This window comes from Mastigoproctus giganteus, chromosome 5 (assembly GCF_048544385.1).
Source record: "Mastigoproctus giganteus isolate SK-2022 chromosome 5, ASM4854438v1, whole genome shotgun sequence".
Classification (NCBI taxonomy): Eukaryota; Metazoa; Arthropoda; class Arachnida; order Uropygi; family Thelyphonidae; genus Mastigoproctus; species Mastigoproctus giganteus.
In genome coordinates this window covers 140,812,534-140,829,930 of record NC_143579.1, presented here as the reverse complement: position 1 = coordinate 140,829,930, position 17,397 = coordinate 140,812,534, and the positions used below count along the sequence as shown (strand labels likewise).

Genomic DNA, 17,397 nt, shown 5'->3' with positions numbered 1-17,397 from the left:
ACCGTAATAGCGGTGCGGAACAGCAGTAACTTACAGAAATCCTACCAGGAAATGATCAGGAAGTACATAGATCTAAAACAGGAAGTCAAAGAAACATGGCCATCCCGATCACCGTGTGAACCATCGTTATGATAATAATTATTATTCCTAAGAACTAACATTACCACTGGACGAAAGCCGAAGCTAAATAGGTCCACTTGCACAGAGGGATGATGTCAAAGAGAAATAATAATCATACTGCATCGAGTGTGGCACAGGATAAAGTCACTCCCGTTAAGGCTTTAGACACAACCGTTGGTTTTAAAAGTCGGAGATTGTCTCCAGAGGAAGACAATGGCGCTGTCCCCCGTATGTGTACCACAATAGAAGGGCAAGACTATCCAGCCCCACAAACTGGAAGTGCTTCCTGCACAACTGCGCTAGTTAGTAAGAAAGAAAACGCCAATGCACGAAGTGGAATATCGAAATTAATACATATATCATGCGAGCATACTACGAAATAACCAAGATAGAGACCGTACGACAATGTACAGGTAGAGACTACATATCAAGTGGTTGGAACGATTCCGGGATATTCAGGACACCGAACAGCGAAACAGAGAAAGACCATTGTCAAGAAGAACTTGATAGCTCCTGCAATCTTGGGAAAAAAAAAAAAAAGACCCCAAGCAGGATATGAGCGATCAGCTACAAAGAACGTAGTCAATACGGAACCAGAGGAGAAAAAATACTATTACGGAACCATAGGAGGAAGAAATACAACCCAGGCCAGCTGAAGTGAAAAGAGAAGAGGTCATGATAGAAGACAAGCGGAAAAAGGCCCAAACAGAATTCGAAGGAATGGACCCCACAAAGAACTACGTGGTACCGAAGCAGAGGATCAATGGAACCCTGTGGAGAGTCACAGCCCACCTCAATCGAAAAATAATACCACATTACCTCCACAACAATGATGTAACACTGGAGGCCATCACACATTGATATTTATTAGTTAAAGGGGTCCCAGCCGACCAATGGCAACCCCACTGTCTGTTACACATAATTTAGCAGTACTCTTATAGACGCCCCCTCCTGTTTGCCCAAGTACAGGGAGGGAAAAAACCTGCCATGACCAAATAGATTGATATGAACAAACTGGAAATAATCAAATTACATAAAAAATAAATATACATATAATTAAATTTCAGACAAAGTCCAAACTTCATTGGAAAAAGCTACATCTGTTCTCAGACTGTTGGAAAGCCAGCAGCTGCCTAGAACAGAAATGAGAGCACAAGGATTTGGAGTTCCAGTGGATATAGCAGACTCAAGCCTCCAAAGAACTTTAGGACATCACACTATATTTTATATTATACGAACACACACACACGTGTGTGTGTGTGTGTGTGTGTGTGTGTGTGTGTGTGTGTGTGTGTGTGTGTGTTACCTGTATCGAGGGTGGCTCCTAGGCCTAAGCCCATCTCTACCTTGCACATCTGTGTTGGTGCAGAAACTCTACAAAGCTTTATGTATTAGTGTATGGTGTGTCGCTTGTGTAAGTCCACCTTGCCACCAGGGAGCAGCCAACACCTAGGCAGCCGCTGCCCGCCCCCAGGCATGAGGAGCCGAGCCTGGGTCTACTATCACATTTAGTGCCTTGTGCACAAATCCCACACCCACCGGAGATAGAGCAATACCGGTGGGTGCCAGAAATCCCGCCCCCAGGTTGCCCAAACCTCGAAGCCAGCAAAAAAAAAAAAAAAACTAGTGGAAAAAATAGACGCCTCAGCAGATACAAGCCAATTTGAAAAACTCCAATAAATTTAGCGAAGTAAATATTTACATTTGTACAAGATACTAGAATTTTAACTCTAAATCCTAGAAATACAATTAAATTTACATATCTGACAACAAGTCGCTATTTATATTTAATGGGATACAAATCAACTTCTCATATCATATCTACTTCTCAGCTGTCAGATTTCTATTCGATTTTCAGTTCTTAGTTAGTGTTTTCTTAAAGACCGATTCTGCAAAGTTCTGGAAGGTCTCAAAGTTTGTTTTGTTCTCAACTAGTATTTTTACATTCTCCTAAGCTAAACCTGGAACCTGATTAAGTAGCAATACTCTATGGTCTGTATACTGCTGACCAAGTAGTAAAACATGGATAGAGTCCTTTTGACCACAGGTGCAAAAAGAATCCGGCTCCAAACCTCTGTCGAAAAATTTGACCCTCAAAGATCCATGGCCTGTTAACAAATACGTCTTAAACATGCTTGGTGCAAACCATGAAACAGAAGGTTGAGTAGAAGCAAACTCAACATTTTCAATATACTTCTTTGCGACTTCACCATGCACAGACTCATTCCATCTACTTTGCCATGTACTAACCTTCACGCCATAATCTTTTCCGTTCTGTATTCAAGTTTCTAACTGGGTCTGTTGTAATTCCCATAATAGATACCTGCAGTCCTTTCATGTTTATAAATCATGCCACGGTATAAGATAAATAAATCTAAAGGTAGTTATTCTCCAAGGATTTAGAGGGCATTGTTTGATAATATACGAGGGACATTATTTAGTGCCAGAAGCACTGTTGTTTGAATTGATAGTAGCTTATTTTTGATTTGACCTTAACGATGTTCTGGTGCCAAATACCTGCTACGTATGAAACTATAGGCAGAAATATTGTTTTATAATATCGTTTCTTGGTCTTTCTATTCAAACCCCAGTGTCCTTTGGAGATTCTTTTGACTGAAGCAGTAAAATTTTATTTTTTCCTTCAGTTTGGTGATATCAGGGAGAAAGGTTAATTTATCATTGAGGATTTGCCGAGATATTTGTTTTGAGGAACATAAGGTATCTGTGAACCATTCAGTTGAATTTATGGTGGTCTTCCATAATTAAAATGGTTTTAAATGTCATGAAATTTGTTTTACTGGGAGATATCTTGAGCTTGTTGAATTCTGCCCATGCCACCAAATCATCTAAAATAGGTTGAATTTTGTGCTATAATAACCTTACGTGACCTTCCTTCTATAGCAATCACGAGGTCATCAGCATAGGCCACCTTTAGAGAACCGTCGTGTGTTCTCGTGAGCCACTGATCTAATGCAGCATTCCAGAGGAGAGGCCATCACACAGCCGTATACTGTGCTGCCATAGTAGCCACTAGGATTAATGGAAGAGAAATGAGACTAGCCGCAGAAGGAAAACAGTCAGAACCACCACCTTGGGAAAGAAGACTTCAGCAGAAGATAGACGAATTAAGTGTCGAGATAGGCTATAGTGCGTTTAGGGCTAATGCCTCAGGCTGCAAGAAAGTCAAGACTATGTATAAGTTAAATGCAAATGCATCATTAATATTCACAATGAGTTAACTTAAAACGATGCCGCCTTTGCAAATATTTTGCTAATTTAGAATTGGCTGTGTATTAATGATGCATTTGCACTTAACTTATACATAGTCTTGACTTTCTGGCAGCCTGAGGCATTAGCCCTAAACGCACTAGTCTTAATACATCATATGCCATCTTTCATATTGTGGAGTTATACTTCATAACTGTTTTGCCATCATTGCATCACTTGTGTACCTAACCACCCACTGAAGAAGGGCCAAATAGCCCTGAAGCGGCACCAGGGGGAGCCTGATGATGTCTGAAGTTTCCAAGAATAGTCCTTCTCCACTGGGGAAGCGTTGCCTATTCGAGGAGTTTGAGTGGTGTCAGTTGAAGGAGTTACTGTCCCTTTCATTCTTCTACACCGTTTCTTTTCCTCTTCCACTCTTACTTTCCCTCTACTTCTTTGCTTTTCTAAGTCTAATAGGGACAAGTGGATAGTCGAGTTATTATCCCACACATACAAAATAGCCCTGAAATGGTGCAGTCTAGTGGTGGTATCCACTGAGAATAAGTTACAACAGTCTTCTCCTTTGTTGAAGCGTTATTATTATCATCATCAGTTTATTCCAAAACCACCCTTGTACAGAAATTATCTAGGAGGGTGGCTCATACATACATCCAACTAAACTTATTAGAGTGTAACATAGGATAAAATATCAGCAAATACATAAGATATATAAACAGAGGAAAAATTACATAGATACAGAAATCATACATTCATAGAAAAATTACAAAACAATATACATACATAGAAAAATGACATCGTCATTTACACTATGAATTGGTCCTCATTGTCATTCTCTGAACAAAAGGAATATCCTCAGTCCTATAAGTCTTTTGAAAATATAATATATCGTTCATTTAAGATTTTTATGAGTTCGAGGGCACTTGAAGTCTTTCTTGAATTACATTCTTCATCATATTTGTAGTTTCGTATACAGATCCGCTGCAATGAGCTTCCTGTAAGTTTTCTCATGGCAGTACCTGTCCGGGTCTATTTTGAGGTCTCTAAACAGTTCCAGAGTATTGGCAGGAAACACCCTTAATCCGTCCATGTTATTGAGAGCGCTTCGAAGACTGAGGTTTGTGGAAGCGGGCTCCAGGGCGGGGCCTTACTACAAGATGTTCAATTTGAGGGGCATTTAAACTCTCAGTGAGAAGTTGTGCTAGAGTGCAGATGTTACGTATTGTGATCATCTGAATCCACGGAGATGTGTTCAAATTTGCGTACAGTATAGATTTCGAAATTGTGAAGGGCTTCCCGGCAATCCTATTTAACCACCGGAGCAACCAGTATTCCAGGCTGAGAAATTTCCTAATGTAAGTATTTGGAGCAGAGGACCAAATTGTCGAAGCATATAAGGATACAGAAACGATACATTTTTGGATATATTGGGTCATTAGTTGCTGGTTTCGCATCCCAGTTATTTCCTGTCTTACAGCCCATATGGCAGCGAGAGTTTATGTTCTCGTGTTCTGAAAGTGCCTTTGGAAGGTAAGGCCCTCGTCCTACGTCGGTGTATGAGTTGACTTTCTTAATCTGTGCTTCATTAATAGATAATTTGGTTGGATTTTTTATCTTATTAGTTATTGTCAGTTGTGCTGACTTGTCTGAGTTTAGCCACAAACCGATTTTGCGTAGGTTCATACAGCTTAGCGTTGGCATGGAAATTGACGTCGGACACCAGAGATCCTTCGTTAGAGACAACAAAATATTTTATATCAAAGGCAGAGGAAATAAAATTCTGATTCCCAGCCAGAAAAGGCTCCAGGGCGGCAGCGAACAGCAAAGCTGATAAACCTCCCTGAGGGATGCCCAATGAGTGTATTCTGCACGGAATTCTTGGTATTGTACAATTAGGTGCCTTATCGAAAGCTGCCTTTATATCAAGGAATATGATGTCAATTTGGGCTTTTTCATTTAATGCGTGCTGCATTCTGAAGAGAGTCTCCAACAGATTAGTAGTAGTGGATCGTCTCGGTACTACGGTATGGAGGTGGGGTGGCCTCTGCGAAAAACACTGTTGGGTTAAAGCAGGAATGACTTTGTCAAAAAGTCATAAAAGAGAACAAATGATGGATATAGGTCGAAAAAAAAATTAAAAAAATAAAGAAAAAATAGAAAATCTGAATGACAGTTGAATGAGTAATCTGAATGAGTGTAATAAATAAATAGTCTCTCCAACCTCGGGCAGACTGATGAACGTGTGGACTATTATAGCCCCATGCTCATCCAAGCAGACCCATGCCATAGCTCTTCTTAGCCAGCATGATGTGGGAAGCTAACACTGGCCATTAGGGTTGCACCCTGGCCAGTGTGGGACAGAGCCCCTACAGGCACTCCAACATAGGGAGCGCTTTCCCCGTGATCTTTCAATTCTACCACCTGGGGTGGTCGTCCTCTTTCATCTTCCCCTCCCCCACCCTCGGTGGCTCATTCCACTGAACTTTAATTTCTACCCCCTGAATCAGGATGGGAGTCTGTGCTGGGGTTCCCCTTCCTTTTCCATCCCTTCAACCAGGTGGGCGCCTTCACAACTGCCCCCTCTATCTTTCTACCACCTTTCCCCCCCACTCTTTTCGAACTTACATTTTTTTGGTCCTCCCTGCCTTCGTTACCTCAGGGTTCGCCATGCCAGAGCTCTTACACTTCCTACTGTCCAGCCCGCTTCATCGTGGCATTCTACAGAGGTTTGTGTCAAAACACAGGCCCCTAGGCTAAGAGGCCGGATGAACAACGTAACCCTCACTAACACCACACGAACACGCACTAATCTACACAAATCTTGCCTTTACAGATGTATTCAGAGTTAAACGCAGAGTTTGAGGAAAACCCCAAGAACCGCATTACAAATAACACTACGCACTATAGGATAATACTAATAATACAAATATTAAAGTACAGTAGGTTCATAAGTTATATACATTTTAAAAATACAATAACATGCAATAATATCGCCTCAAAATGGATGGAGTTTATTTTTTCTACCACTCGAAGAAATTACGACAAAACCTGCCCCCGAACATGACATGCTCAACTGAAGACTGAGGTTAAAACCACGAGAGGTGGCAACTAGTTGTACACCTCACAAATCGCTGTTTGCATTGCGTACTGTGAAGTTTAATATGTGTGCTAAGCTCTTCCAGAAAATCTGATATGTAGCTTTGTACTAATATCAGTTCCTGTAGCCGTCCTCACTCCTAAATAGATAGGAGTTATTTTATTCGGCCCTACTCTTCTGAACGCCCTCTGGTCATTTTCTGTCAATTTCTGTAGTATACCTGAACGTTCCTCCACTGGGGTAGCTCCATGATGTTTCCATTTGATGACTATAACAGCCACCGTTAATTTAGGGTGCTACAGTTTTTCCGTACTAGAAATAAATTGATTTGCTAATATGTTGTTCTAAGAAAAATCCTCGTCTGAAGTTGCAAACCTCAAAACTATCCAAAATGCATCGTTGACTTTTGAAATTCTACGGTGAACGCAGTTGCTATGCTTAAGACGTGGATGACGGCTATGGTTCATAAGTTTATTGTATTATATTTTGTTTCATAATGTATATTATAATTTCTTCGAAATTACTTTTATTACAATAATAAATTGCATATTAAGAAAATGACTTACATCCATCAAGAAGCGCAAGAAAAGCCAGAATCAAGAACGGAGAAGATTTACCAACAAATTCGTACATGACACCTCCAAAGGGTGGTCCTATCAAAACCCCGAGGGCAAGTCCGCCCAAAGCGATGGCCATTGCATTACCACGTTCTCTGTCGTCGGGATAGAAAGCAGCTAACATTCCCATTCCTATAAAATCAATAAACAATTTACTTTTTTTGAAACAAAATGAGCATTCAGAACATTTTTTACAGTACAATATATTATTATAACAGAGTAAATTGATCATCTGAATGGCTGTCATTTCCATTAAAATTAATAATGAATTTTAACGAGTGAATGCTGTTAGTAAAAAATACTTCTTAGAAAAATTAAGATTCGCGAGAAATATTATTTAGTAATTGTTAAAAGTAACTACTCTATCATTTATACGCAATCATATTTGTAAAAAAAATAAAAAAATACAGTTCTAAGGAACAAATTAAAAAGATAAACGCCAACTCTTAGTACTACCAGTGATTGTTTCTAACCATCGTAAAATATATTCCACTAGTTTCTTAACTGAAAGTAATGAAGAAGACAATCTTTGGCAAAAGACAAATACATAAAAATAACTACGGTGGTAAGTATACCTTAACTTCCACCCAATGCGCAGTTATCAATTAATGTACTTAATTGATAACTGTTCGTTTTTTTTTTTTTTTTGTCTTTTTTTCCTTGATAGTTAGTCACTCATCTTTATTTTGGTAATTAAAAAAAATAATAATAAATAAAATAATAATAATAAATAGAACGCTGGCAGTATTAAAAAATAATTTAGAATGTAAGCTGGTAAATGTTGCGAGTCAGCACCATAATTATAACTTAATATTCTTTTAATACAAAACTTAGGTTTACCTGCCGATAGTTCTCTTCTGCATATAATCAACTTAATTTCAACAATAGTGTTAATATAATTTAAATCAATTACGATTACGTTCTAACAGTGCATTTCGATTCAACGTTGCAAGGTTCATCACGATAGATGCCTTTATCAAAATGTAAAAGGTAGTAGAGAGCCTTTATTTGTGGTCAACAAGTGTGGTCTTGTGGTTTAGAAGTTACACTTAAATTATAAAAAGGAGAAAAGGAAATAAGTTAAAGCAATATATAACTAATAATAAGATCAAATCTTAACAGAATTTTGCACACACAACTGGAAATCAAGGTCCGTGGGGTGTCATATATAAAAATCAGTAGAAATAAATTAACTCTCCTAGTGATATCTTTAATTCAGCAGTCGAATATTCAAATAATACTAAAATTCTTACCCGGACACAAACTGTCCGTCAAATAGTTGACTCTTTCCCAATGATTATATAACTCGTGATTCTGCCTACCATTCTGGGGTTAGGAAATATAATGAGGAATAGGATTCGCCCATTTGTACTCCATTGTTTTCTACGAAAGAGCTTAAAAATGATGTTTCTTCTATCAGTAATAACAAATACAAAGGTGGTCTATTGAAAGTATTTTCATAAACAGATTCTTCTGAGGCCAAACCATCTCTTGAAACGCTTCAAGAAGTGTCTTGAGACTGGGAATTTCCATGTTATTTGGAAGTCTCCCTCGTTAAAATAATCCCAAATCCAGGGATTACTCTATCATAATGTTTTTAATACACCTTATAGATGCTTTTACGGCCACCAAATTATCCTAAATCACGCTGGTCTATCATCTTATTGTCCCATTTAGGCAAGTTATTAGAAAACCTGAAGTCATACAGGTGTAATCAACTTCTTTTGGAAATTAATCAATCTTCCTTTCTTCCATATGCCTTTAAGCCAGGTTGTAGTTGTGAAGATGTGCTTTCTGAATTGAAAAAGCTAATTTATATTTCTACTCACAAATATACACTGACAATTTATTGATTTCGAAGGCGCCTTCGACAGTGTCTGATGGAGAGTATCCTAGTTTTTTTTTTTTTTTTTTAGTTGTTGGCGCATCGGCTTCTGTGGCCATATTGCACCTCCCAAGGTTTTTTGCATTTTCTACTCTGATCCAAGCCCGAGGCGGGATTCGAACCCGCGACCTTTGGGTTGCCAGGCAGGCACTTTACCCACCCGGCTAGCCCGGTCGGCGAGTGTCCTAGTGCGCCTTAGAATCGCTCGTTGCTTTAAATATCTCTGCCCTCTGTTCAACAGTTATTTGTACTATCTTCATCCAAACCAAACATCAAAGGGCCAAACTATTTGAAAGAGGATTAGAACCTGACCCCTACTGTTCGTGCGGTGAGGTTGAATCTTGGAGACATGTCACCCTTGAATGCGGACTGTATACTTCAGACAGGCAGGAATTACTAAATAGGTTACCAAACCTCACGGAGAATAATTTACCTCTCTTGGTTCAGAGGTGGGACATCTTTGCTTTGCTTCAGGAATTCTCGGCCAAAGTTTTTAAAAGAAGACAGGAGTTAAATCTTTTGCAGGATACCAATTAAGGGAAGTGCTGCACATTTGACGACAGAACACTTCGTGTAATGTCATCTTTATAGGATGTTTCTTGTTTACAGTGCGAGATGATCTTCTGCTCCTGGATACCCAAATGCAGGCTTGCATTTGTGGATGGATTCTAAGTGGAGATAATGTTAATCTAAGTGTTAATGTTTTTAAGTGTTATTGTTAATGTTTCTAAGCGTTATTGTTAATGTTTCTAAGCGTTATTGTTAAGTTAATGTCATTCTAAGTGTATGTATTTGCTATTTACATGTAAATAATTGTATAATGTTGCTTTTGTTTCAAAAAGTATACATTGTTCTTAGTTGGAATTTTTTTTTTTTATTATTATTATTTATTTATTTTTTAATTTTTTCGCTGGCCTCCAAGTTTGGGCAGCCTTGGGGGCGGGATTGCTGGCACCTACCAGTATAGCACTACTTCCGGTAGGTGCGGGATTTGTGCATTACAGCACACACAGAGAATGGTTGATCCAGGTGTTGGTTAATCCCTGGTGGCGAAATGGCCTGACATAACGCTCTTTTTTCAGACCTGTTTTCCAGACGTTCTGAGCTTTCACAGGAGTAAAAGGTGAAGATGGGCTAACGTGGCCGGCAGCGGAAGTTGAGGAATTGAGAAATCGATATCGTCAACTCAGAAACCAGTACACAGACAAAATCAAAAAGAGCAAAAGGGAAAGTTGGCATAACTCTGTCCAAACAACAGGAAATACTTATCCCTGGGGGGTGGTGTACAAAATCACAACCAGCAGGCTGCCCAGAGGTGAAGTGACAACGGCAACCAAAACCCCGCAAGGCACTATGACCACAACCTGGAAAGACTCAGTAACAAATATTCTTGCAACAATTATACAGGAACCGCCAACAGAGATGACATTGGAGCAGACAGAAATATGCCAAACAAACGCGCAATATGCAAACACCCAAAGAGAACCACCATTCACTCTTGAAGAGATACAAGAGGCTACAAGCAGAACAAAAAACAAGCGATGTCCAGGTTCAGATCTAATCGAACCAGAAATGATTAAAAAGACAGCAGAATATGTTCCCCAACTCCTTCTGCGACTCTATAACTGCTGCTTGGCACAAGGTCACTTCCCAACTCAATGGAAAACAGCTATACTAAAATTGATACCAAAAAGTTCAACAAAACCACTGGAGTTACCAACATCGTATAGACCGATAGCCCTGTTATCCACAGTTAGCAAGATTTACGAAAGGCTATTGTACAAGAGAATCGAACACTACTACACAGAAGCAAACCTCAGCAGTCCAAAACAATATGGCTTTAAACAGGGTTCTTCACCCACAGATGCAATTCTGGATCTTCTCAACAAAGCCACACAATGCACCAACAAGTATTTTTTAGTGATTGCAGTGGACTTTGCTGGGGCGTTCGACACCCTCTGGTGGCCGAGCGTCCTGGCAAGGCTCCGTGCTGCATCTTTGCCACAAAATCTTTATGACAGCCTAAAATCCTATCTCACGAACAGGGAAGTGCAGATCCTCACACCTTATGCTAGCCTCACCCGTCTTGTCCGCAGGGGCTGCCCCCAGGGATCGGTCCTGGGGCCACTCCTGTGGAACATTGTTCTAGATGACTTTCTCTGCAAGGACCTGGGCGATGTGGAGGCACAGGCCTTTGCTGATGATTTGGTCTTATCCACAGCAGCGGACTCACGAGCAAATCTGGAAAAGCAAGCAAACAAAGCACTGCAAACCCTACAGGAGTGGGCCAAAATAAACAATCTAAAAATAGCACCGGAAAAGACCAGCTCCGTTCTTCTTAGAGGAAAACTTAAATTAAACCGGCCGCCACAAATCAAAATAGAAGGTACCACTGTCAGACTAACCAACCAGATAAAGTATCTAGGGATAATTATAGATAGCAATCTCTCATTTAAACCCCATCTAAATTACCTCAGGAAGAAAATACGCAAATATACAGGACTCATAATAAAAATAACGCGAAAGAACTGGGGACTAAACAAGAGGACCCTCTCCTTATATTATAAAGCCTTATTTATACCAGCAATTATCTACGGCTCACCTATATGGATGACGAAGACTAACACAGTAACAAATAGGAAAATATTAGAAACAATACAAAGGAACATACTACTCACCATCACTAGGGCAAGCAATACAACTAGTACGGCAGCGCTTCAGGTCATTGCTGGTGCACTGCCCTTTGACTTAGAGGTAGTACGAACTGGATTAATGTATTATTACAAAAAGGCAATACCAATCACAACTAACGGCTTAACCCTCAATGTTACCAATGATTGGAAGCAGGAGCAAAAAAGAATTGATGCACACCTAACTCACATTTGGCAGACAAGGTGGAATGAAACCACCAAAGGAGCCATAACCCACAAATTTCTTCCCCTTGTAACAAAAATGTACCCAAAAGCACCAGCATGGATATACCCGGGCCTCAACACTACCTATTATTAACAGGCCACGGCCCGTTCAGAGATAAACTAAACACAATGGGCATAATAGAAGACAGGAACTGTCCATGTGGAGAACCAGAGACTTGGAGTCACGTCATGCATGACTGCGACCACTATGAAGATATAAGAGCAAGACTTATTGTAAGAATTCAGTATAACCCAATCAACCAAGAGTCTCGACTATTGGACACTCAGGAAGAGTACACAGCACTAACTAACTTCGCAATACAATTATTCACAAGAAGGAAAACAATTATTTCAATGCAACCTGATCCTCGGGAGGATAATAACACCCAATAGATATATCAAAAACCAAATGTCATGGATGAAGTAAAAATAAAGGAGAGACACAGAAGAGTCAAAGCAAGAGCAAAAGAATAAAATCTCAGCATGAAGAAATAGACACGCCATTTGAAACTCAAGAGACCTGCGCAGGGCTACTCCTCCTGGGAGAGACCAAAGCAAGAATCCTGCGGCCAACCATCTCTGACTTGATACAAGCGCGCCACACCGAAGTTCCTGAAAATGATGAAAAATGGAATGACATCAGAACTAGAGTGCCATCTGGCTATCAAATCTCGCACCTGCGAGATTTCTTTAAAACCCTAATCCCTGGTGGGGGGGAGAGACACACGCTCCCTTCCCCCTCGTCAACACTATTTCCCTCTGGTGAGGCATGGGCATGCCCACTGAAAAACGGGGGGTCACCTTCCCTATCGACCCCTCTGCTTCCTATTTCACCCCCCAGCCTTTTGTATCCCCACCCAAATCTGTCATCTCACACAGCGATTAGCCCTACATCAAAATTCTAAGCACACCAAAATTCTTGCCCGACCCAATTAGGCTTTATCAAGACCTTCGGCGTAAAACCTCAAACAGTGCTCCTAAAGCAAAACCCCAAATACGCAATAAAACATTCTCGCGACTATTTATTTTTCTAATTTTTATTTTATTTATTTTGGTCCTAGCCACTGAAATCCCAGGAAAGTAGGTGGCAGGACCTGCCAGAGTACTGTTTCAATCACTGGTAACACCCGGCTGGCCTCCTCGTGGCTGGTATTGGTAACGTCGGGCCCCACTAGGGGCCCGGCGGCTAACAGGCCGGATGAACAATGGGCACAACATACTACATATCCCACACACTTTTAAATCTCTGGCTTGACCGATACAGAGAACATACGCGGAGATGGGAGAAATCCCAGGAACCGTTAGACCCTCAACATACCTAATACCTAATATGTCTAGGAGCCACCCTTCATATCAGGACACACACAATCAAATGTACAGAAAGACTAAAGTATATATAAGAGTATGTATATAAAATCTGTATATAAATATTGTATATGAATTGATTAATATATCTTGAGAATGTATATACAGTTGTGTTAATAAATAAAAAAATTAAAAAAAAACCAAACATCAGTCGGAATTTAAGGCTGTTTCTTGAGTGGCCCCAGGGTTCAATTCTTGGTCCTCTCGTGTGGAACCTCGTCCTCGATAATCGGCTGTATTCTGCGTTTGACATGGCCGATGTGCAAATGAACGTGTTTGCAGACAATCTTTTTACCTTAGTGCATGGTAACTCCAAGTCCCAATTGGAACAACGTGCTAACTCTGTACTCGATAACTTGCTGGATTAGACTATGAAAAATGAAAGGTGTTAACACCTGAAACTAAGATGGATATTTCACGGAAACGTAGATCTCCAGTTGTCAAGTTTAATGGAGTACCTTTTCCACTTGTTACCACTCATAAGCACTTCGGGATTATTTTGGATAAAAAAAAATTGTCATTCTCCCCACACATCTAGAACCTTTCAAAAAAAGTTAACTTTTACGGCCATGTTGTTCAGAACCTCTCAGCAGAATTGGGGTTTAGAAAAGGGAACTCTCAGAATTCTATATCACGCAATTTTTATTCCAATCATCACACATTCATTCAGCATTTGGTTTCATAGAACCAAATTTATCACAGTTCAAACCAAACTAGACAACAGTGTCTAAAAGGCCTTTTTGCTAGCACTTCTTATAGAACTGCTAGCAAAACAGTTTCTACTAACAGTTTCTACTGCATCTTTAAAGACTATTGCACGCTTATTACCTCTGGGCCTGTATCTCACGTATAAAGGTTTTACTTACTGTATTCTTAAAGGATATCCTCTAATTTTTTCTGATTTGACCTATGATCCCACTGACGATCCAAAAGAATGCTAGAGCAGAATGTTGGACTGAGCTACAAGAAAGATGGCAAGTGAGATGGAATTTCTAGGCCAAAGGTGCAGTGACCAAATGTTTTATACCGGTTATTAAATTCACTACTTCAAAAATTAATCAGCTTTGATTTTAGCCAAAACTTTTTATACACCACTCTTTAACTGGCCATGGTTCTTTAAAGGTTCATTCTTCTTAAATCAGCATTAGCAGAGGCATATGACACAAGAAAGCAAGCTTACACAGCATCAGTCGGAGGAAAAAAAAAAAAAAAAAAAAAACTTATTTCACCCATCCATTCGCTCCAAAAGTTTGTTCACTTCTTCCTTGAATTTATTTAAGCTATCAACTTCCACGACAGATTGAAGTCTGTTCCAGCAATCAACTAACCGCTGGCTAAAGGCAAATTTCGGCACATCTATTCTACAACTGTCTTTCCTCAATTTGAGTTCTTGTCTCCTCAGGTTTGTAATCTAAGCAAGAGAAGTATCCCATTAGCATCGAGCTTGCTCAAACCATTCAAGGCCTTATACACCTCGATCCAAGACTAAGCACATCGCAGGTGCCTAGTCTCTCCAGACGCCGCAATTTGCAGGAGCCTCTCTTGGTAAGAGCATTCTTTTTGTCCCATTCAATGTAACTCAATGAAATTCAATGAAGAAGAATTCGATGTAACAACGGCATATATGTTTCTGCAGCGTCACATACATGTTTCGTCCCCTGAAGATTGGAGTCGTCTTAAATGAAGATAATTTTTCTCCTTTATATAAAAATTTGCATTTTTCTCCTGAACATGAGAGATACTGTATGTTATTACAAATCAAAATGCCTTCTCAGCTCTACAGGAATTTTCTACATAGCTTTTTAATAGGCATGGATTACTGAATCGACTCCTGAACTCAAGAAGACTACTTTTATAATCTAACTGGAAACCCTCTTGTTTTGAATTTTTAATTTTTTTCTTGGGCTTCGTTATTTATTTAGAGCAGTGTTAGCTTTTCTTATCTCTTTTTTTTTTTTATTATTTTTATTTCATAATAATTATTTTAATTTATTACTTAAATTTAATTATTACATTTCATTTTTTATTTAAAATTGTTAAGTATGCTAGTCTCACTTGTGGACAGGATTGTTTTATTTATTTATTTATTATATATTTTTTTAAAGTTAGCCCCTTCGAGGGCAAGATTTGCTTGTCTCCACTTTATTAAAGAGGGGATTTTCACATGCTCGTACCCAAACTTCGGCACGGGAACTGGCATCCACCGGTATTGCACTATCTCCAGTGGATGCGGGATTCTGTGGTTTTGAGAATCCTACGTGATAATAATCCTATGTGACTGTTTCACCCATACGACTTGTGCTTCTTACTATGGGTGCTGGATGTACTATTTAGTATAGTACGTGCATAGTTGTTGCCCGTCTTCTCGTGGTGTGGAAGGGTAGGTAAGCAGCCTTCCTGCTGATCGTTGCTTCCTGGTAGCAAGTAACCAGAAACAACTAAACATTACTCATTTCTGGCCATTTTACAGGGTTTTGTATCATCACGAAATTATAAAAAAATTATAAATGTCACCCGTAATATTAATTCAACTGCCCAAGTATATCATGGTCGTAGCTTCTTGTGTTCTCTGGTCGATTTGTCTATCACAGATAACTATGGTGGAGTTGAACGAACGTTTAGGGGCCACCCTACATAAGAAATAACCCACAAAAAAAAAGTGCATTTAATTCTGCGTGGATAGCACGGTGGTTGCAATTCCAATCTCGTCAATAACGAGGAATTTATGGTTTTTTTTTTTTTATTTCACTATGCCTGAGTAAGCCGGTTTCAGGCGTAGATAACAAGGTATCCCCGGAAACCGAGTTTTTCATCCAGAAAAACAGATAATCGATCAGAGAAAACATGAAATTTATAAACATATTACATGGGAAGATGAGCTAGTTCTTGGGCAGTCCTAATATGACAGTTTTTCAACAGTGCATTTAAATATTGTATTTTAGTTTCTGAGTGTAAAAATTAAATTAATCATGCTTCAAATATTAAGTTCTTTTATTTTATTTTATCAAGCAACCCGCTTACCGATACTTTTAAAATGCAAATTTGCATCAGAAATCATTACTTTCTTTACACGACTTATTACTCTATTCACTTACACCCGCTTTTTAATCAACCTTTTTAGAAATAATTTCTAATTTCTGGGATCATTTTTCCGGAATATTTCGAAACGTAGGCCCTTTTAATTAATATACTTCTACTCCAATGTCTGTAACTAAAACCTACCTGCAACACTAGTGCATGCTGATCCAACACCTTGTAATGCTCTAGCAATGAACAGAGTCGGGTAGTCTTTTCCAATGGCGAAAACTAGAAAAAAAAAAAAGGAATATTAAGTATAGTGAAACTGAAGATCAATATGCTTTATGCAGGATTATAATCACTTTCTTCCGAAAGAGAAAATATTTTGCTTCCTCTTTCACCCATATACCATATGTTTTGTTTCCTTTCTGGAGGATGATTAATCAGTTTATCGCAATATGCTTAATTAAGGCGGTTTACCAATCTTATACCAACTCTCAATTCACTTAAGCTTTTCAAGCGATCCTTCTTTAAATAGTACTTTAATGTCATTTTTCACTTGTGTGGAGCCACAAAAGATGCCAGTCTTTGCATGTCTCTTAGATGATGGGTCACTGCTCAACAGTGATCGTCTATTTTCAGGCGACCATCGCTCCCTTCCGTTATGGAGAAGGCTTGTTTACAATGTACGTTGGCATAAACAACTTAGCTATTATATACCATACAAAAAGATTGCAAAACGATTCGTTATCCATACACTTCTCTGGCTCGGTCCTTTAGGGTGTGGCAGACATTCTCCCAGATATGCCAAGCACAGATTGCTATCTGAGAGTCTAAAACGCTGATGGAACTAATATTCGCGTGCCACTCAAGTCAAGTGAACCTAATTTCGGCGAAGTCCGGTCGGTCGGTGACAGCCAAATCCTCTGCTCGCACCTTCACGATGGTGGGACTGTAAGTAACCCTGGGTATAACCCCCATGTGCAAGTCCTGAAATATGGCACCTAGCACACAGTAGGTGACCACCCAGGTGGGAACCAACGTAAGCAGGGTCTAGGTGTGGAACCCACCCCAACGGAAAATTACCAGGTGGTAGATGACTCTCAACTGGTGCAATACAACCACTTTGCTTATTAGAGGCTTGAAGTGGTGGAG

General features: G+C 39.5%; 1 protein-coding gene across 3 annotated transcripts in view; it reads right to left on the bottom strand.

The window, feature by feature from the left end:
- The window catches only part of LOC150085736 (synaptic vesicular amine transporter-like), a 318,170-nt gene that overhangs the window by 65,416 nt on the left and 235,357 nt on the right, over positions 1–17,397 (bottom strand). For all 3 annotated transcript variants that reach the window (XR_016546977.1, XM_090374208.1, XM_090374207.1), the window contains exons 5-6: positions 16,447–16,530; positions 7,009–7,191 (exon numbers count right to left, since the gene is read on the bottom strand). Coding sequence is in view for 2 of the 3 variants with exons in the window: in XM_090374208.1 (XP_090230334.1) it covers positions 7,009–7,191; positions 16,447–16,530 (267 nt within the window). In the remaining variant the exon portion in view is untranslated. The remainder of the gene's footprint in view (positions 1–7,008; positions 7,192–16,446; positions 16,531–17,397) is intronic.